Source organism: Rhipicephalus microplus, chromosome 1 (assembly GCF_043290135.1).
Source record: "Rhipicephalus microplus isolate Deutch F79 chromosome 1, USDA_Rmic, whole genome shotgun sequence".
Lineage (NCBI taxonomy): Eukaryota > Metazoa > Arthropoda > Arachnida > Ixodida > Ixodidae > Rhipicephalus > Rhipicephalus microplus.
In genome coordinates, this window is record NC_134700.1 from 47,375,371 (window position 1) to 47,396,886 (window position 21,516).

Sequence of the window (21,516 nt, forward strand, 5' to 3'; positions counted from 1 at the left end):
CGACGATCACCTTTTCGGGTGAGCGAGGGAGATCTATGAATGTCGTGCTGAATGGATACAAAACGAGTTGAGCACGAGCGCAGTCAACAACCGCATGATTAGCGGAAAGAAAGTTCCATCCCAGGATGATTTCATGAGACGCATGCGGAAGGACGACAAATTCAACGATGTAAAGCACTCCTTGAATCATAACACGAGCAGTGCATGTGGCAGAAGGTTGGACGTGTTGCGAACTCGCTGTGCGTAAAGAAATTTCAACCAGTGGAGTCGTCACTTTGTTCAGTTTGTGGCATAACACTTCACTGATTATACAAATAGTGGCACCTGTGTCGACAAGAGCAGTTGTGGCGAAACCGTCCACAAACACGGCAATCTCGTTAGGGGGCGAAAGATGAGGCCTTGGAAATTTCGTCGGTGGCGCAGCTCTTGCCTCAGGAACTGCGACTGTTAGTTTTCCTCGTGGGCGTGGTTGGAACGGCGAAGCATGGGGGAAGGAGACCGAAGACGGGGTGAAGGAGATCGACACCTCCACCAAATGCAACGAGCAAGGTTGCGTAAAAACACAGGTTATTATTCCAGAAACGTTAGCCGCAACAAGCTGGTACAGGCAGGAACCCGGCAAGCACGAGCCACACACGGACGTCAACGTCTTCTTTCACGCTGGCACAGAGCTGGCGCCACTATGCTTCGGTACAATATATATATATATATATATATATATATATATATATATATATATATATATATATATATATATATATATGTATATATATATATATATATATATATATGTATATATATATATATATATATATATATATATATATATATTGTAAGAATTCATTGGACGTCATCCTCATCTGTCAATAACCATCATCAGTCTTCGCCCGTTCCTCTTCATCATCGGCGCCATTTCGCTGTTGCTTGAATAAAGCGTCAGCTGAACCCATGGTATTTCAAGTGGTGGAAGGTGCTTCCCGATCTCTTCGACCTCTCTCCATCCAAAGCCACCTCCTGGAGCTCCGTTCGGGACGTCGCTTACGCCAGCAGAGCACCATGGCGCAAGAGCAAGCCCAACCGAACCACCCGCCGGCTCAACCACCCCCCGCCAACCCTAGCCTGGTCAACAACCCCCCTCGGGAGCCTCCAATCTTCTCCGGTCTACCTGGCGAAGATGTCGAAGACTGGCTCGACAACTATGACCGCGTAAGTGTCTACAATAACTGGAACGAGGCATTGAATTTAGCATGCATCCAGTTTTATGTCTCTCAGGTTGCCAAGACATGGTTCCTAAACCATGAGAGCGACTTCCGCGATTGGTCTTCCTTCAAAGACGAGCTCCGACGTATTTTCGGCACACCGACCGTCCGTTCAGAAGTTGCTCAGAAGAAACTGGCAGAACGCGTTCAACATTGCGGTGAGTCCTACACTTCTTACATTGAGGATGTGCTTGCACTTTGCCGCCGTATCGACGACACCATGCCAGAATCTGATCGTGTCCGACACCTTTTGAAGGGTATCGGACTTACCGCATTCAACGCTCTCGCTGCGAACAACCCTTCGACGGTTTCCGACGTCGTCTCTGTATGCCAGCGGCTTGATACCTTGCAGTCAATCCGCCTGCGACCCGACTTCTCTGAGAACCCCCTGGCAAACAGTATGGAGCTCCGATCCATCATTCGAACCATAATTCGTGAGGAACTGCAAGCCTACAGTTTACCTCCTTCTCACAACGTTCCCGCTCAACCCGCTTCTAGCGATCTGCGTGGCATTATTAGGGAAGAAATGTCAGCGTTTCAAAGCACCCACCGTGCTCCACCATGCACCCAACCCGCTTCGTATGCACAGATCGCCTCAATGCAACCCTCGCCGTCTCAAGTACCACCACCTGTGCCTGATCACAAACATCTCGCACCTCTAGTCGCCCGTCCACCGAACCCTAGCTACCATTCTTCCTGGCGGGCCCACGGCCTATTTCCTACTACTGCGGAATTCGAGGACCCATTTCCCGGGTCTGTCGACGTCGGCAGCAAGATGAACGTCGTGGGTATGCCGCTTTTGAACGAGACGACACATGTGCACGAGGTTACTACCGTTATGGCGACAGTCCTGCCAGCCACCGATCCCCGTCTCCTATGCGCATTTCCAACACGACCAACAATACACGTGCCTCCCGACCACGCTCCCCTTCGCCACGCCGACGGTCTGTTTCACCCCTTCGACTTGTCTCTCAACTGGCTGCCCAGAGATCAAAAAATTAAACAGTGCAGTTTTTGGAGGGAAAACTGCATCGCGGCGAAATGTCACAAGTCCTCCTGAACGACCATCAAATATGTTATTGGTAACTGTGCAAGGTGTACGGGTGTTGGCTTTGGTGGACACGGGAGAAACTATTTCAGTTATGCGTGCCGACTTGTGTTCTCGATTGCGGAAAGTGAAGACACCCTACCTTGGATCATCTTTGATTGGGGCCAATGGAGCAATAATTAGACCATCGGCCCAATGTACAGCGCGTGTCTTCATTGATGGTATTCGTCACCACATCACCTTCGCTGTCTTAATTTCATGTGCTCATGAACTAATTTTAGGTTGGGACTTTCTCTCATCAGCATCTGCATTAATTTCTTGCCGTCAACGTGTAGTCGAGATGACCGAGACCGATCACTGCAGCGAACGTGTCGACGAGAAACCATTGCGTTTTTTCACAGCTTCCGATACCATACTGCTCCCGGGTCAGGAGCAACTCATCGCCATCACTTCTCCGAATATTGTCAATGGTGACGTCCTTATCACCCCTTCCAGCCACTGTCTAGCTCGCGGCGTTGTAGTCTCCTCCAGCCTGGTGCGGTTCAAAGACAGTGCTGCGATAATCCTTGGCCTGAATCCTACCCCGGAGTCTGTCCTCCTACCTCAAGGTTCTGCATTGTCGTGTTATGTGGATACCAAACCAGTATCTTTGGTCTCTCTTGATGCCTTGACAGCTCAGCCACAACAGGCCCGGTCTGTTACTTCCTCCTCCTTTGCTCCCGGTATAAATCCTGACCTTTCGGCTTCTCAACGTGAGGCGTTGCTAAATTTGTTAACAAAACACCAGGCCTCCTTTGACGCCAAGGCTTCGGCACTAGGTCAGACGACAGTTGCGCATCATCGCATCGACACTGGAGGCCAGGCTGTTGTACGCCGTCGTCCCTACCGAGTCTCCTTGGCCGAGCGCAAAATCATCGACGAAAACGTGACCGATATGCTAAAAAAAACATCATACGACCCTCTACCAGTTCTTGGTCATCACCCGTTGTCTTGGTACAAAAGAAGGATGGATCGGTACGTTTTTGTGTTGATTACCGCGCGCTCAACAAGATTACCCGAAAGGAAGTATATCCGATGCCCCGTATAGATGATGCACTTGACTCATTGCAAGGCGCCCAATACTTCTCCACCCTTGACCTTCGGTCCGGGTATTGGCAAATACCAGTGAACGAAGCAGACAAAGAAAAGACCACCTTTTCTATGCCGGACGGTCTTTACGAGTTTAACGTAATGCCATTCGGCCTATGTAATGCTCCCGCCACAATTGAAAGGATGATCGACACTGTTCTTCGTGGCCTCAAGTGGAAAACTTGTCTATGCTACCTCGATGATATTGTCATGTTTTCTTTCACTTTTGCTGATCATCTGCAACGTCTATATCAAGTGCTCACATGTCTCTCTAATGCTGGACTTCAATTAAACACAAAGAAGTGCCATTTCGGCAACACAGCTATAAGAGTTCTAGGACATCTCGTTAGTAAAGATGGCATCCAGCCCGATCCGGACAAAATTTCCGCAGTCCTCAACTTTCCGCGACCCTTTCGTTCCAAAGAACTACGCAGTTTCCTAGGACTCGCATTGTACTTTCGCCGCTTCATTCGCAACTTTGCCACTATTGCCGCTCCTCTCCACAAGCTCCTTGCTAGTACCGGTTCCTTCGATTGGAATGATCAATGCGAAGCCTCGTTTCAAGAGCTCAAGCAGGCACTCACATCCCCACCGGTGCTTTGTTATTTCGATGACAAGGCACCTACGATATTACACATTGACGCTAGTGGACAAGGAATCGGCGCCGTACTCCTCCAGCGCGACCATGCCTTTCGCGAGAAAGTTGTCGCGTATGCAAGCCGCACTCTGACCTCTGCAGAGAAGAGGTACTCGATAACCGAACAAGAGTGCTTGGCTGTTGTCTGGTCCATCCAAAAATTTCGTCCGTATCTACATGGTCGACATTTTACTGTTGTGACAGACCACCATGCTCTTTGCTGGTTGTCCACAATCAAAAACTTGTCGGGACGACTTGGCCGCTGGATTTTCCGGTTACAATCGTATGACTTCGACGCCATCTACAAGACTGGAAGACAACACCAAGATGCCGACGCTTTGTCACGATGCCCTTTGCCGCAGTCTTCGGCGCACGTCACATCCCCTTGTCAAATCGGCTATATGGAGGACGCCTCGTCGATATCATCGATTTCTTCTCTACCTTCATCCACCCGTCCGTCAGTACTTACCACTCACCAGCGAGCCGATTCTTATTGCACTGACATCATCGGTCGGCTTACCGGCGCTTCATCTTCCCCAAATGCCAGACTCCGGCAACAACTTCGACTATTCAAGTTGGAGGACGATGTGCTACATCAATACATTTTTCACCCGGAAGGCCACCGATGGGTTCCCGTCGTACCACGCGCACTACGCACTGAAGTTATGCGCGCTTCCCACGACGACCCGACGTCAGGACACTTGGGTTACTACAAAACATACGAGCGCATCCGCAGTCGATTCTTCTGGCCAGGTCTTTCCACGACGGTAGCTAAATATATTGCCTCGTGCGCACTTTGCCAACACCGCAAGCGGCCCACTACTGCTCCGGTCGGGACCCTACAACCACTTCCTTGTCCATCAGAGCCGTTCTCTGTCGTCGGAATTGACCTCTTCGGGCCCCTCCCAACTACATCAGACGGCAAGAGATGGATCGTCACCGCGGTTGATCACTTGAACCGGTACGCTGAGACGGCCTCGATCACTTCAGGAACTGCTTCGGAAGTAGAAACTTTCTTCTTGCATTCTATTTACCTACGTCACGGAGCCCCTCGTGTTCTTTTGAGCGACCGGGGCAAGGCATTTCTTTCAAGCACGCTCAGTGAAGTTCTTCAAGCATCAAAAACAGTTCATAAAACAACATATAGCTATCACCCGCAAACCAATGGCTTAACGGAAAGATTTCATCGCACGCTGTGTGACATGCTGTCTATGTATATCCGACAGGACCATCGCAATTGGGATGCCATACTTCCCTTTGTCACGTATGCATATAATACGTCAGTTCAACGAACCACAGGCTATTCTCCATTCTTCCTAGTACACGGACGCCAACCGACATCAGCACTCGACGTTTCATTCTTTTCTGGCCCCGTCAACTCTTCACCATTCGTTTGCGACCAGTTTCTGTCCCGTGTTGCTCGATGCCGTCGTCTTGCCCGTGTAAACACCGAAGCTAGCCAAGAAGATCGCAAACATCGTTACGATGCCACTCACCGTGTCGTTCTCTACCGCCTTGGCGACGATGTACTTCTGTGGACTCCTGCCCGAACGCCTGGCTTATGCGAGAAGCTTGAGTCACGCTATCTTGGCCCCTACAAAGTTATTGAACAGACCTCACCGGTGAACTACCTTGTCACACCTGTTCATGTCCCCACTGACCAACGCTGCCGCGGGACAGAGATTGTTCACGTTTCGCGTCTCAAGCCCTATCGTATGCGTTCCCCAGCGTAATTCGCGGCCAGGCTGGCCGCTTCCGTCGACGGGGGAAATTAGTGTAAGAATTCATTGGACGTCATCCTCATCTGTCAATAATCATCATCAGTCTTCGCCCGTTCCTCTTCATCATCGGCGCCATTTCGCTGTTGCTTGAATAAAGCGTCAGCTGAACCCGTGGTATTTCAATATATATATATATATATATATATATATATATATATATATATATATATATATATATATATATATATATATATATATATATATATATATATATATATATATATATATATATATATATATATATATATATATTGGTGTGTGTGTGTATGTGTTTACTGTGTACATACACAAGTTATATTTCTCAAGACAAAATGCGCCAACGCCTGCCTACACTTATGACAATTAATAAACCAACTACACCTATAATAGAAAACATCATAACTGTTCTCGCTTGCAACCGCGTTACGCCAATATAATATTAGGAAAGCAGTACAATTTAAGCTGTCGATACAAAATTAGAACTCCTTACAGTGAATTTACGCAGAGTAACAGACGGGCAATGTATACTATACAACTGGCACTTTTTAATATGTTCAAGATAGCCCCTTTCGCATAGAGTTCTGGACTAGGAGGTACAGGCGTTCTTCAGCTTGCATAAAAGAAGCAAAGTGAGCGCGAAAGCACGATTAAAGCAAGAAAGCCTTTCAGAAAGCGTTAAATATTATCTTCTTCGAAACTGGGATGATAAAACTACGTCGTCACCGATATAAATGTGGTGACATTACTTGTAATCGGGTTTCTCATGAAACAATCAAGGGCGTGTGGACTTGTACGAGGAAGAGTGCTCTGGATATAGAAACTGCCGACAAAACGAGCGTATGATTTATTCGCGGTTTTAATACTTCCCCTTTGTAGCTCACCAGTAACAACTTATGATGTAGCGCCGCTCAAACCACTGCTTGAGTGAAAAGCTAGGCTAATCCATGCAAATTCTGATTGTACTACATGTTTTTTTGTTGTTGTTGTTGGCAGGCTCTTGAAACAGTGAATGTCCTGACACAATTTATGCGTGTCTGCATATTTACTCGTGTACTATTGCGCTTAGCAGGAGTGAATACACTGATAAAGGCTCGTAAATGCATTAAACGCGCTAAAAACAAATACATGCTTTCGCGGGATACTCGCGCGCGCTCCCAATGCAGACGCTGAGATCTTCAGTACTATGCGACTCCAGTGCCTACGCTACTGTCACCCGCCGGAGAATCAGCCGAGATACGGCGCGGCCACCTCATTCACTCCACTGCCCCCTTCTAGTACACTGTACCAGGTGCTTTTCTGGCGACTGTGTGCTGCTTAGGCACCCAAATCATGCGAACATCTCTAGGCGCTTTAGTCACAGACACGGAGGAAGGAAAGGTCAACGCCTCCTAGATATCCTGTGCCTGCCGGATTACCAGCGGTCACTTGGAAAGCAGCGGTCGTCGGAACTATGGTGGTGGCGCTAATCAAGTAGGGATGTCTTCAAATAATTTTTTACGTTTTTGGAGCTTATATACAACAAAAATAACGTAAAATTTTAAAAGGCGTAAACGTACTTATAATTAACCTTACGTAAGCGACGCCGTCATTTAGCAAGCAATTTTTTTAATACAAGGCATCCTTTGAAATTAGTAGCAAACGCCAAAACTGCCTCTCTCAAAGGCCAAGTACAAAAACCTTTATTCCTACGTAGGCAGCATCGCCATAGTCAACCGGCGTTTCGCGCTTATTCGGCAGGCACAGGAAATTTAGGAGGCGTTGTTACAGAACACCTACCAGTTCTTTAGCAGGCCCCGGAAACTCTGAAGTTCAAGTGCTCACCTGTAGGAGGCGAAAAAATCAACCGCGGCGCGTTTCTGCTTCAAACACCCAGAGTGGATCTACTAACATCTCTCGCCACTCGCGCTATTGCACTTTCTTGTAGAGGCGTCTTCGTCGGGGCCAAGTTTTCTTTTAAATTGATCAAATACTACATGTTTGCGTACCGCTACACTTAAAAAATATTTTGTTCTTCTAGTAAGTAGTTTTTCTTAAACATGTGCTGCGTCATCAACTTTTTTATTTATTTATTTATTAGAATACCCTCAGGGCCCGTAGGGCATTACAGAGGGGGTGGGTACAACATATATAACACACAAGAAAAAAAGACAAAATAAAGAAACAAGTATCAGATGCGCAAATCAGGAAGGCAACATAAGTCAACTAAAAATGTATAAGAATTCAAGCACATACAAGACAAAGATAGATAATGGAACTGCGTATATTTACAAGCATTGCTGAGAAATTGCAGTCTTGAATAACAAAGGGTCTGTTATTGATACAACGGAAGAGGGAAGGTGGTTCCAATCGGCGGCTGTTTTCGGTAAGAAGGCTGCTGAAAAGAATTTGGTGCGGCAAAACGGAATGGCAACCTTATGCTGATGATCAATGCGCGATGAGTGGTACGACGGTTGTGAAATGAGGTCTCGCTTCATTGATGGATTGTGAAAAAATATCTTATGAAAAAAATGCAGTCGCGCCAGTTTCCTCCGGACAGTTAAATTGGGTAGGTCAAGGTTAGATTTCATTTCTGATATGCTAGCAGTACGGGAATAATTAGAACAAATGAACCGAACTGAGCGGTTCTGAACAGATTCTAACGCGTTAATTAAATTTTGCTGCACGGGATCCCATATAGCGGACGCGTATTCAAGCTTTGGGCGAATTAGTGATCGGTATAATAGAATTTTGAGGGACAGCGGAGGGCGAGAAAAGTTGCGGCGTAAGTATCCTAGCGTTCGGTTAGCGTTATTACAGATGTAGGTAACATGCGTGTGCCAAGATAGATTGTTGGTAATGTAAACGCCGAGGTACTTATATGAAGAGACATGCTGGAGGGGAACGGCGTTAATTCTGTAGGTACAGGGGGGAGAAATAGATCGCCGGGTTATTGACATGCATTTAGATTTGTTAGAGTTGAGAGTCATAAGCCATTTATTGCACCAGGTTGAGACAGTGTCAAGGTCTGACTGTAGAAATTGGTTATCATATTCATTGTTTATTTCGCGGTAAATTACACAATCATCTGCAAATAACCTTATAGCGGAGTTAATGCTGTCTGGGAGATCATTAATATATATAAGAAAGAGTAAAGGGCCTAATACGGAACCTTGGGGTACGCCGGATGTTACTTTAGAAAGAGGTGAGTTATAGCCATTAGTTGTTACAAACTGAGTGCGATTAGTCAGAAAGCATTCAATCCATTTAAGAATGTTCGGGTCAATGTTTAAGGCACTAATTTTCAGGAGGAGTAATTGGTGAGGTACTTTATCGAAAGCTTTTTGAAAGTCAAGAAAAATGCAATGCACAAGTGAGCCGCGATCTAAAGCCGATCCTATGTCATTAGTAAAATAAAGAAGTTGGGTTTCACATGAGTAACTTTTTCGGAATCCGTGCTGGTAGGGAGTAAAAAAAGAATTTGATTCTAGGAATGAGACAAGGTTGGAGTAAATTATATGTTCTAACATTTTACAAGGAACACTGGTTAGGGAAATTGGTCTGTAATTGAGAGGAGACTGTGTGTTACCAGATTTGTGCAGAGGGACCACCTTCCCCACCTTCCAGTCAAGCGGCAAAGTGGAGGTCTGAATAGATTGCGAAAAGATTAAGGACAAGTAAATTGATGAATACAATGCAGTGTTTTTTAGAAACTTTGAGTTGATTTCATCTACGCCACAAGAAGAGGATAACTTAAGCTTGTGAATTAAATTTTGCACTCCAACGGCATCAACGGTAACAGGATACATGGGTAAAAAATCACGACTAGGCATTTGGGGCAACGCAGACGCAGAACAACTTGAAAAAGAAGTAACAAAAAAATCATTTAAAGCAATGCAACACTCTTCACAGCGAACTGGCTGCCCATCTGAGTTCGTAAGCGAAATGTTTATCTTTTCCCTAGGTTTAACAGTTTTCCAAAACTTAGAAGGGTTCGTTACAAGAATTGAAGGAAGGGTATCATTAAGAAAAACGCGCTTGGCTTCCTTGATAGCTGCTCTGTATTCGGAAAGGACAGATTTGTACACGTGCCAACGGGCTAACGAATTAGTCTGCTTTGCCTGACGGAACAACCGTTTCTTTTTATTCCGCAATTTTTTTAAGTCAGTTGAGAACCAAGGGGGGCGTTGGCGACCCTTGATAACGTATGTGGGAATGTATCGCGTGATTAAAGATTCAACTTTCATTTTGAACAAGTTCCAGTTTTGTTGAACGCTGCGATCAAAGAAGCCATCAGCAAAGCTCTCAAAATTCGATTCGAGTTCACTGTTGATTGAGTCATAATCGCCGCGTGAGTAGTCTCTTATTGTTTTGCAATTGTTTGACCGACGCCTTAAAGAACCTGTTAGATTGAAGTGCACGAAACAATGGTCACTTATGCCTGGGATATATGAAATAGAATGGACAAGGTCAGGAACAGTGGTGAGAATCAGATCAAGAACATTTGATGAATTGGGGCCCATTCTTGTTGGTTGCGTTACGAGTTGGGTAAGGTTAAAGTCTTCGCACAGTTCCACGAAATGTAAACTGTCGGCTGAAAGTGAGCTTAATGAACAGGGAGGAAGTGACCAGTTTATTTTCGGGTAGTTAAAATCGCCTAGAATAAAAACAGGTGTATGCGGGTGCCTTTTGACAATATCATTCAAAGCATCATGCAGTTGCTCGCAAAACTCTGGCGTCGCACTCGGAGGGCGGCAACAGCCACAAAATATGACATTTTGATAGTTGACATGGAGGGAAACACAGACAAATTCTAAAGGTGATGCTATTACTATATGGTTAGAAACTATATAAACTATAATTTGTAATAGTTTTTGCTCCAGCTGACTCGATGTCAGTAGCAGCCTATCAACATCATTATCCTCATTTCAAAGTTTGCGGTGGCCAACGGTTGCGACGGCAGGTAACGGCTTGCGGTACGTTCGGATGTGTCTCGGACTGTTCCGTTTCGCTGTAAATATTTCGAGCCTCTGCCGACCAACACACTCTTTCTCGTTCTGTTCATTTTGACTCGTTCAAATGCTTTCGCGAAGGGAATTCAAGTGACTTTCGGGGAACGAAGCGACCGTTGAAGCTTTCATCGGATGAACACCCGGGAGACGCGGAATGGGAGGCTGCGTTCGTACGGCTCCTGTGGACGCGCAACTAAATCTGTGTTTCTAGAGTTTTTTTCTTCAAGTGTTCATGAACTGTTGCTCGCATCGGTTCCGAGAAGTCATCAGGGTCCTACCGATACCATATTTGACCACAGTGAGTGAGTTTTTGTCAAGTTAGGAACTATTTCTTTTCCTGTGGAGCGGTGCCCTCTATAACCCTAACGAGTGGCTTAGGAGACCGCGCTTTTGCTGGGCTTGTTCTCGCCTGCGGCCGGCCCTTCGGAGGCCCGGTGCGCGGAATTATTTGCTCACGATGGAGTATGAAGTGCATGGAGAGGATATTTCAGAAGAAGAGTTTACTCAAGATAAAGGTTGGCAGTTCCGCAGGGTCCAGAAGAGCTGGCGCCAAAACACGCACTGCTGACTCTAACGCGCTATCGTCGCAGCCGGGCGCACGCCGCGGCAAATCGAGTGGCGCTGCGCTGAAGTCCAAAGTAATACGGGCGGAAAAGATGCCCTCCCTTCCTCAAGATGACATCAAAATTGTGATCCGGCCGAGAGGTGGACTCAATATCTCGAAAATTGGCGCAGCTACTGTGGCAGACGCAATACTAGTTGCCGCTGGCATAAGCCAGGAAGATTTGTGCCAGGATACTCTATGCCCGAATCTGCAGCAAAATATTATAATTGTCAGTACTCCCAAGCGGGAAAACGCAGACCGATACGTTCGGATGAAGCAAATACTCATTTCGGGCAAGGTGCACGGCTAAGTGCCTATGAGACTGCCCCACACTCCACTTGCAAAGGGGTGATTCGCAACGTCCCACTTCAAGACGGCCCTGACGTCATCGATGCGAAGATTGTCAGCACAAATAATCCACTCGCCTTAGCAGCCAAGAGAATATCCCAAACTGGCACGGTCATCATTGTTTTCGACGGGTATCGTGTACCAAACTTTGTCAGGTATGGACCAGTGCTGATGCAGTGCTCACTCTACCGCAAGCAAATCGACGTGTATACGTGCGGCCGTCTTGGTCATCGCGCTGACGTGTGCCCCACTCCCGGTGACACAATTTGCCGAGGCTGTGGTGCCGCAAGCCCCGACAAGCAACATGTGTGTACTCCCAAGTGCAAGCTCTGTGGTGGCCAGCATCTCACGGCTAGCAAAGACTGTGCTCAAAGGTTCAAGATCCCGTACATTGTGCGCCGTCGTCACAGTGAGCGTGCCAGAATGGCTGGTGCTGCATCACCGTCCCCGCAACGTCACCTCGACGCTGCGGACGAGTTACAGTCTTCGTCACCGCCCCCCCCCCCGGATGCTCAGCGCAGAGGAGGCCCCCGTTCCAGGGGACGCTCGGGAGGCCGCTCCCGATCCAGGCGCCGTTGTGCCTCCAAGGGATATTCCGGCTCGCGCTCCAGGTAGACAGAAAGTGCCCAGGGAAGTTCCACTTCTCAGCCTCGCTCCAACTCAAGGCCGGGGCACGTTTCGTCGGGGTCGACCAGGTCCTGCTCCCGCACGCCCACCACCTCTAACAGCAAGAAGCCGACGCTCTCCTGGGTCGACAAGGCCCGAGGAAGACGTGAGTCTCCTAGAGGCGACGAATCGAATCGCAGTTTTCCCCACGCGAGTGAGCTCGACAAGATGCGACGAGCTAACGAGCAGCTGAGGAAAGAAAACGCGCAGCTTAAGCAAGAAATGAGCAGGCTAGCAGCGGAGATGGCGGGAATTAGAAAGCTCGCGTCCTCGCCCCCTTCGGCGCAACCCGCCCCAACCCTGGTCGTCATGGATACGTCTGAGGCGCTTCACAGGCCTAGCGGAACCAAGCGCCGAGCGGTCGAGAACACACAAGAAGAAGAGGCGGTAAACTTACTGTCGGAACTCAAGGTTTCCTTTGTGAACATGCAGGCTATCTTAGCGAAAATTCAAGAAGCCGTGGCGCGTCCCAAGATGGGATTAGGAGCACTGAGTGAACGCATAAGCAAGTTAGAAGAGGTCGATGCGAGGAGAGACCCCAGTCCGACTCCTTTGCAAGTCCCAGCACAACGCAATGTACTAGCGCCACTGACTGAGGGCGCGATCCTCCGGGCCGCTATAGCTGCTCAACCATCCCCTCAGCCTAAACATGGATAGTGTGGACGAAAAACTTCCGAATCTGGCAATGGAACTGTGGTGAGTTTACTCACAAAAAGCCCATTCTACAGCAATATTTAAGAACTCTCGATGTTAAGCCCCAAATCATCGCTGTTCAAGAAGTTGCGTCTGGCACCCCCATCAAACTCCCGGGTTACCTAGTAGCGTCATCACATTCAGGAGGTAGGGGAGTTGCCACACTTATCAGCAAAAGGTACAATTACCTATCGTATGACCTCGGGGCAGTTGCCGATGGCATTGAGTACGTAATGACTGAAATTTTAATGAACTCACCCAAGAAGGGTCTTCGAAGAAATAGCCTTTTTATTCTCAGCGTATACTGCAGTCCCAGTTATCGCAGGGCGAGAGCCAACTCTCTCCTCAAAAGGGCTGTGAGCATGACCAGTAGTTACCCCCTTGTAGTCGTAGGGGATTTCAACGCCCCGCACAGTGTGGGGGGATACATGTATGATACCCCCAAGGGACGCGAGCTATGGCAGACTGCGACAGAAGCTGACTTGACGCCCATCACTGACAAGGATCTCCCCACTAGGAGAGGTAACTCCACATGTCGGGATACCACCCCGGACCTGACCTTTGTGAAGAATATAGGTGGGGTCAAGTGGGTCAACACGGCTCTGGACCTCGGAAGTTACCACTACGTCATCGAAATATCCTTCGCGATTGCCCGCTTTAGGACGAAAAAATTCAAGGTGGTCGACTGGGACGTTTTTCGCAAAGTCGGAGCTGAGAGAGCACCGACGGCTGGGACAGACTTTGAAGGATGGTACAAAGGAATCAGAGATGACGCCACGGCAGCAACCAAGGAGGTCGTCACTGACCTCGATGGTGAAAACATGGACAGCAGGTTGGCACACCTACTAGAAGCCAAGCAAGCCCTACTGACGAGGTGGAAGGGACAGAAGCATAACAGGAGGCTCCGGAAGAAGGTTTCCGAGGTTAACAGGGCGATCGAGGAGCACTGCAAAACCTTGTGTAAACAACAATGGCATGAGCTCTGCGAGAGCATCGAGGGTCAGCTCAGATCTGGAAAGAGCTGGGGTCTTCTCAAACACCTTCTCGATCAGGGCAGCACCGGGTCCACCCAGAGGCGATCCCTCGAGCGAGCCATCCATCTTGCTACTGACTCTACCCCGGACGAATTGGTTGTAAACAAGCTTATAGACAGGTATCTGCGAGTCGCGGATAGCTCTGCACCCACACAGTTTCCGGACTACGCGGGGTGCGACGTGCCGGAGTTGGACCAGGACTATACTGTGGCCGAGATACGGCAGGCTCTCTTTTCCCTCAATGCCAAATCCGCCCCTGGCCCTGATGGCATAACAAATAAGATGCTTAAGAACCTTGATGAAGGCTCCATCGAATTCCTTACGGAAAAGATTAATGAGGTGTGGCGCAGTGGGGAGGTCCCCACACAATGGAAGACGGCCTACACAGTTCTAATCCCGAAACCTGGTAAAGCACCAGGAATAGATAGTCTAAGACAGATTTCCTTAACTTCCTGTGTCGGTAAGGTCGCAGAGCACGCCCTTCTGAACCGACTCAAGGTGCACCTCGAGGCCAATGACATGTACACCCACAATATGATTGGTTTCAGAGCTGGTCTCTCGACACAGGATGCCATGAAGCTGTTAAAGCATCAGATCATCGACCGGAGCACAGGAGATACCAGAGCCATCCTTCGATTAGACCTAGAGAAGGCTTTCGACAACGTTTCTCACGAATTCATTCTCCAGTCTATCGCCAGCCTAGGGCTAGGGAAGAGGGTCTACGACTTCGTGAGATCCTTTCTTTACCAGACAACTACCAAGCTCAAGATAGAAGGGTACTTCTCACGAGAGATCAACCTCGGTTCACACGGCACGCCTCAGGGCTCAGTTATTTCACCAACACTATTTAACATCGTGGTGATCGGGCTCTCACGAAGGAACTCGCGAAGATTCAAGGAATCAATCATACCATCTACGCAGATGATATAACCATCTGGTGCACCGGCGGGAGCGATGGTCAAGTTGAGGAAGCCATGCAGCACGCAATCGACGTGACCGAACGTTTCCTCCGTCCCACCGGTCTCAGGTGCTCCCCATCGAAATCTGAACTTCTGCTCTACAAGAAAAGACCCCGAGGTGGCAGCTACCGTGACTGGAAACCTGAGTCTCAATGTGAAATACAGCTTTTCACTGGTGGCGGGTCCCCAGTGTCCAGAGTGGATTCGCTCCGAATATTGGGAATGTATATCGAGTCCAACGGCGCTAACGGAGCTGCACTCAGACAGATCACTACCAAGACGGAAAGTGCTCTCGGCCTCATCCGGAGGAACACCAACAGACACCGGGGAATCGAAAAAGACAATCTCATACGCATCATACATGCGTTTGTGCTCTGCCATCTTTCGTACTCGGCGGCCATGTATAATTGGCATGTTGCAGAGAGAAGTTAGCTCAATTCCCTCATAAGAAAGGTCTTCAAGCTCGCGCTCGGCTTGCCTGTAAGCACTCGCACTGAAAACCTTTTCAAGCTCGGTGTTCACAATACACTCGAAGAGATAATCGAGGCGCAAGAGCACTCACAGCTGCTCAGGTTTTCCGGAACCAAATCGGGCCGCAAGATACTCGATGATCTGGGCCTCAACTCTATTGACCAGTGCCCCGATTCCATGCAGATTCCAAGAAACATCCAGTCTCAACTGCACATCGCACCCATTCCCCGCAATATGCACCCAGCGCACAGCGTCGGTCGACGTAGGGCCAGGGGTAGAGCTCTGCTCGAGCACGTCCGTAGCGACCCCACTGATGCAAGCTTTGTGGATGCTGCGCCATATGTCCAACAAGAGGCATTCGCTGTTTCCATCGTCGACTCAAATTCCAGGCTCACTTGCTCCGCCACAGTACGCACATCGAAGCCCGTGATAGCCGAACAGGTTGCAATCGCGATGGCTATGCTAGATAGTGGCAGAGAGTCAATATACAGCGACTCCAAGGTGGCTATCAAAGCCTACGAAACCGGGATGGTAGGCCCTCAGGCCCTCCGCATTCTCCAAAGCGTCAAGAGTATCACGCCCCATTCTCTAACTTGGTTTCCCGCTCACCTGGGGTCGATTGAGGGCTCTACCTCTAACCCGAAGGAGGGCGCACACGAGGCCGCGCGAGGACTCACTGACCGCGCCGCCTCCACAGTCCCTCTGCCTCGCTGGGAACCCTTGCTTACGTTCAACGAAATAACAAAGCACTTCTATCTGTCAAGAAGGGTATTCCCTCTCCCACACCCGGCCTTGTGCAGGGCGCAGGCAGTCACCCTAAGACTATTGCAAGTCAGTGCGTATCCTAACCCTGCGGTTCTTCATGTCATCTACCCTGAACGGTATCCAAGTGCGGATTGCCCCGCTTGTGGACTGTTAGCCACATTTAATCATGTGTTGTGGGAATGTAAAGCCATCGGCCCCTCCCTCCGCGAGGACAGGTGGGCTCCACTCTTACGCAGCCCCGAACTTAAGGATCAAACCCTGGCCGTCCAAGTGCCCGTGAACGGGCCGCCAAGCTCGGCTCTACGGTCCCAACGTGGGATTAGCCGGGTGGTGCGGGGTCTCCCCTGCGTCTTCTCAGGGCAAAAATAAAGTTTTAATCAATCAATCAATCAATAAACACCCGGGCAAGGTTCCTTTTGGCGATGCATAAATGGTTGCCAGACTGGAAGGGTGGTTGTTGCCAGACTGCCGCTAAATTTGGCTAAAAATTTTTTTCTGTAGTTGTGTTTTTTCGTAAGAGTTTGGTGCCATCCGCGGTGCATTTCGCGAGTGCATGAGCGACGCTGGCCGTTTTAATTAGCGGAATGAACCGAGCCTAGCAGAAGTCGAGCGTGGTGCTGCCGTGCAATTAGGAGGCCGTTTTAATTAACGGAATGAACCACCCATTACAGAAGTCGAGGTGCGTTCTCTTGCTTTGTGCGCAGCTGTGCGATCAAGATATCACGTCTCAGTATTAGGGATTACGGGGAAAACTGAATAGAGTCGCAGGAGGTGATGCACTGCCCCCCTCCCCCCATACTTTTCTTTTTTTCTCTCTCTCAGCTGATCGTGTCGCGTCGACCGCACGCTACGACGGGGGACGCTACGCTTCCCCTAGCTGTGTCAGCACAAGACATATCGTTCGGACTCGTATATACATGTGATGAATAAGCGTTCCAAGGCTGGTTAATCGGGGTATGTCTGATAGGCTACAGCTATGTACGCCTGGAAGGCTGCTTTATCGAAGCAGATGGAGCGAATTAAGCGCGACTTCTGCTAGGCTCGGGCCGGTGAATAGAAACCACATCAGTTTTTTTAAGGATGGTTGCATGCGGGGCTAGTTGGTTTATTTCAACATATGTAGTTTTTTTTTGCCAATGACTGCGTAGGCGTCACCGGTGGCAGCGCATTGCAGTATTAAATTTTTAAATTGTTGAACGTCTCAATCTGTAACCGGGAAAAAGTGCGTTACTTGTGGCGTGCATGGCTTCACGTATAAACGAGTCGCTAACTCTATAGTTAATTCTGAAATTCTATCACCAGGTAACACCAACAAGGCCGTTGCGATAAAATAAGGCAAATAAATCACTGTCGCCTCGCATGTGTCTTCTTAGCTAGCCCATATATTAATGCAAAAAACCTACTAGTTAATAGTTTACTGCAGTCGCGTTTGAGAAACATCACATAATTATGGGTCTGGTTTTGCTATAGTGTGACAAAGGAAGCGTCACATAAATGATAAATACTTCTTTTTCTGCCACAGCCTCCTGGCCCACCTGACATGGAAGCAAATGTGTACAATGGGCAAGGAACCTGCTACATGACATGCCTTGTGAAGAAGCAGCCCTGAGTGATATACGTGTTATGAGGTACCACTACATATATGTATAAAATACTGCTGTTTACTAATTAATTGAGTTTATTTGTTTACTTTGGAAAATTCCATAGATTAATTTTATGCATTGATATCTGGTGATGTTACTTGTTTTTCTAGACTGCCATGCAACGACAGGATGACTACCCCGGAATGTCCACTCTGCAAGGACGTTGAAACATCTGGATGTCCACTACAACAGGTCATCTCTAACCTCACACATGTAATGCTGTGTGTGTGAATGTTTTACCACGCATATCGTGGAGAGGTGCTTTAGATTGGCTACAAGCATTGCCTGCCTACCGTGGCATGGAATCTACACTTCAATAATGTTGAAGCTGTAACACTATTAGTTAGATTGTGTGGCGCTGCTGAGCTCAACAACACGCTGTTTGATCCCTGCCACTGTAGCCAAATTTCGATGGGGGTTAAACGCTAAGACGCTTGTGTACTTAAGGGTTTGTTCGATTCGCCTGCACCGCATGATCCATTTTACAAAGTGCTGCACCTCGCAATTCGTTTCAGTGGCGCAGCAATGGCATCTTCTAAATCTTGCCATTCATTTCAAAAAGCGCAGGAGAGGTACAGCACCAAAACTATTTCATGACTTTCCTGTACCTTCTGCTCTGACGGCGCTGGTTTGGTGCAACCGCTCTCACAGCCTAACAAACAACATAGCATTAGACGTAGGTGCTGTACCCACTCCTATAAATGCAGCGTGTTTTGCCAAGATGTTTTCACCTCATTAAATTAAGCGAACGAAAATAAGGATTCCACGTGGTCGGCACCTTGTCATTCACTTGTGATGCCGCATCGCTGAACTCCTGCCGCACAAGTTCTGAACTTCTCGTGCACAGCTGTGAACCAGTTCGGATTGGTGCAGGTGAACTAAACTGACCCTTAAAAGATGGAAGCTTGAAAATGTGAAAAATATGTTAGCATAAGGGGTCAAAGCAAATGTTTCGACAAGCAGTCTTTTCTCCTGTGAGGCTACAATGTAGTTTGTTTGAACCCCTGGAAGCCAAAATCAATCTAAATTTGCCCACTACTGTACGACTCACGATCACTTCATAGTTGGCATGTGAATCATCGGAAATTATTATTTTCATTACATAATGAACACACCCACAGTGGTGGACATTAACAGGCTTTCCGACATTTAGTTGTGCCTTGTGACAGTTTACCAACAACACCTGGAACTGTTTTGTCTTAATTAACTGTGTTTAGCTCATACAAGTTTACAAAAAGATGCACCAAAGCTCATAAGACTGCACTCAATTGCTTTAGCTTTGCACATATGTTCAATGGGCTCCTAAAATAATAAATCATAAAGGTGATGAGCAGTTGCGGCACAGCATCCTCAAAGACGTGAATGCTGGCATAAAGAGCAAGATTGTGTTCATTGCATGTGGTACTGTTTTTTTTTTTTGGAAGAAAAACGTTCCAAATTTCTTTGTGCACATCTGCTTCTGTTTAAATTAAGTTGTCATAACTGTAGTGTCTACCACTGCGTAGTGAAATTCTGTGCACTACGGTCATTAAAAAAAATCTAGAAATCGCACAGGTAGTTGAAACATACATGATCTTCACTTATCTACAGCCTTACTGCAAGATAGTACGTATTTCAAATCCTAACCTCTAAATGTAGCAGGGAGAAAACAACTTCATTTTCAAGCACAAGTATACTGAAGAAGTAAACTCAATAACAAGTGTGTAATAAATGTGACCTTTATTGATCCAGTATTCGGACAGATTCACATCATGTGCAACCAATTGATTTCAGGAGTACTTGCTTGCAAGAGAGAACTCAAGTTTTATGGATACGTCTATGCAAAATATGTCTATGCTCAGGGCTGAGCAGATAGTGTTATGTAAGAGTACCAACAAAGATGTACAGACAACAAAAATGTACAATGCATACCTGAAACTTATCATCTTAGAATTGGGCCTTTTCGATCTGTAAGCACACACCTCATAAGGGTCCCTTTAGCATTCATGTTCGCCGCATACTCAGCAGACTGGTCATTACCTGCGACGAGAAATTGTAGCTGTGGTAACTGTGCAACTTAACTCTAACAATAAATGTAGCAAGCCTGAAATAATTATAGGCCCATCCCCTAAATACATAATACTTATGATATGGGCTCACGGCTGAGTATTAAAACTAGTGCCTACCCTCTCGACACGACGCGACATTGCAGAATTGTGAAGTACTCAATGTAGCATTGCAGAGCGAGAAAGATTCAGAAATGCACGCATCCGCAATTGCTTATTTAACAAATTTAGCAAAACTACATTGCTCTAACTGCGCGAGCTACCTATCGGCAATGTGCAAGTTTCCTTCCTGATTCCACATCATGCATTCGCTTCAAGATCAACACTACGGGGCAAGCGCCGCATCTGGCGGCAGAATCGGACCCTTGTCCTGAAGCCATGCTATTAAACTCGAGCGCCGCAACACAATGAGAGCGACGTTCATTCTGCGATTTCGATGTTCAGTTATATGCATATGCTTGTTAGCTTAGAAGAGTCTTTACTCATCGGTTGAAAGCTTTCGATATGTATGAGTGACTTGTTTTGTTCGGACCCGACCGTATACATTGATTGTACCGGCTTGGACACTCGCAATAAACGATGCAAACCTTACTTGATTGACGTTGTTTTTGCCAGTCGAGGCCAGCTAGGTTCCCTGACGATAATTACAGACGCAAAACGCGATTGGGCGACGAAAAAAAAAACCAGAGGAAGCGAGCAGCGTGAACCAGTCGTGCCCCCCCCCCCCACCTGCCGCAAAAAAAATGCGTCTGTTTATTGATGATGATAGTACTTTAAGCGCCATCTCGCCTCGCGGTATTGCAGTTCAGTACGCTGCCGCTACGTATTTGCATGTTATTTTGGTACAACATCCCAAAGGTACAGTTTCCGTTCTCTAAACTGGTAGGCGTTCTGTGTCTTTAGTCCCTAGCAGTGCGCCGACGTCGTCTGTCAGCGCTTGCTCTAGTTTGGTCAACGTTGATTTTTGTGTTGTGCGGCGGTGTGTATGGATTGCGGTATTATTCCTTGAATCTGGTGATGTGGCAGTAATTCTCGGCCGACCGATCCTTCAAGAGGGAGGGGGGGATGGAGCGCCGTGGGTGTTTCGTGCAAGCGGTAGCGTTGAGTGACCAATATCCCGCGTCGATGTGATATGTGCTGGCTATCTTGTGTGTGCTGTGCAGTGGTTTGTTTGACAAATTTAGTTCCCTGCATATTTAATGATACGTTAGTGTTGGCTGGTTCATGCGAGCCGTAGCGTTGAATTACTCCCGCGTAGGCGTGACACGACCTGCTATATAAACTTCCGACCTGCTCATGGCGTCGCTCCCTATGTCGCCAGCTTTGCTATTGCTTGTTTTGTTTTTTTTTGTTCTCGAAACGGCCACAGCACGCCGTGGTGCCACCACTAACCCCCATCGTGTTAGCGGCCACTTCATTCTCCGTACGCTCCCAGTCGCCGCTAACACAGAGTCTGAAGTTTGCTACG

At 47.7% G+C, this 21,516-nt stretch overlaps 1 protein-coding gene across 1 annotated transcript in view; it reads right to left on the minus strand.

The window, feature by feature from the left end:
- LOC119177756 (uncharacterized) overlaps positions 1–20,768 on the minus strand; it is a 258,227-nt gene extending 237,459 nt beyond the window's left edge. The window contains exons 1-2 of the mRNA XM_075865186.1: positions 20,641–20,768; positions 19,915–20,022 (exon numbers count right to left, since the gene is read on the minus strand). Of these exons, the coding sequence (XP_075721301.1) occupies positions 19,915–19,928 (14 nt within the window). The 5' untranslated portion in view covers positions 19,929–20,022; positions 20,641–20,768. The remainder of the gene's footprint in view (positions 1–19,914; positions 20,023–20,640) is intronic.
- Positions 20,769–21,516: the final 748 nt, after the last annotated feature.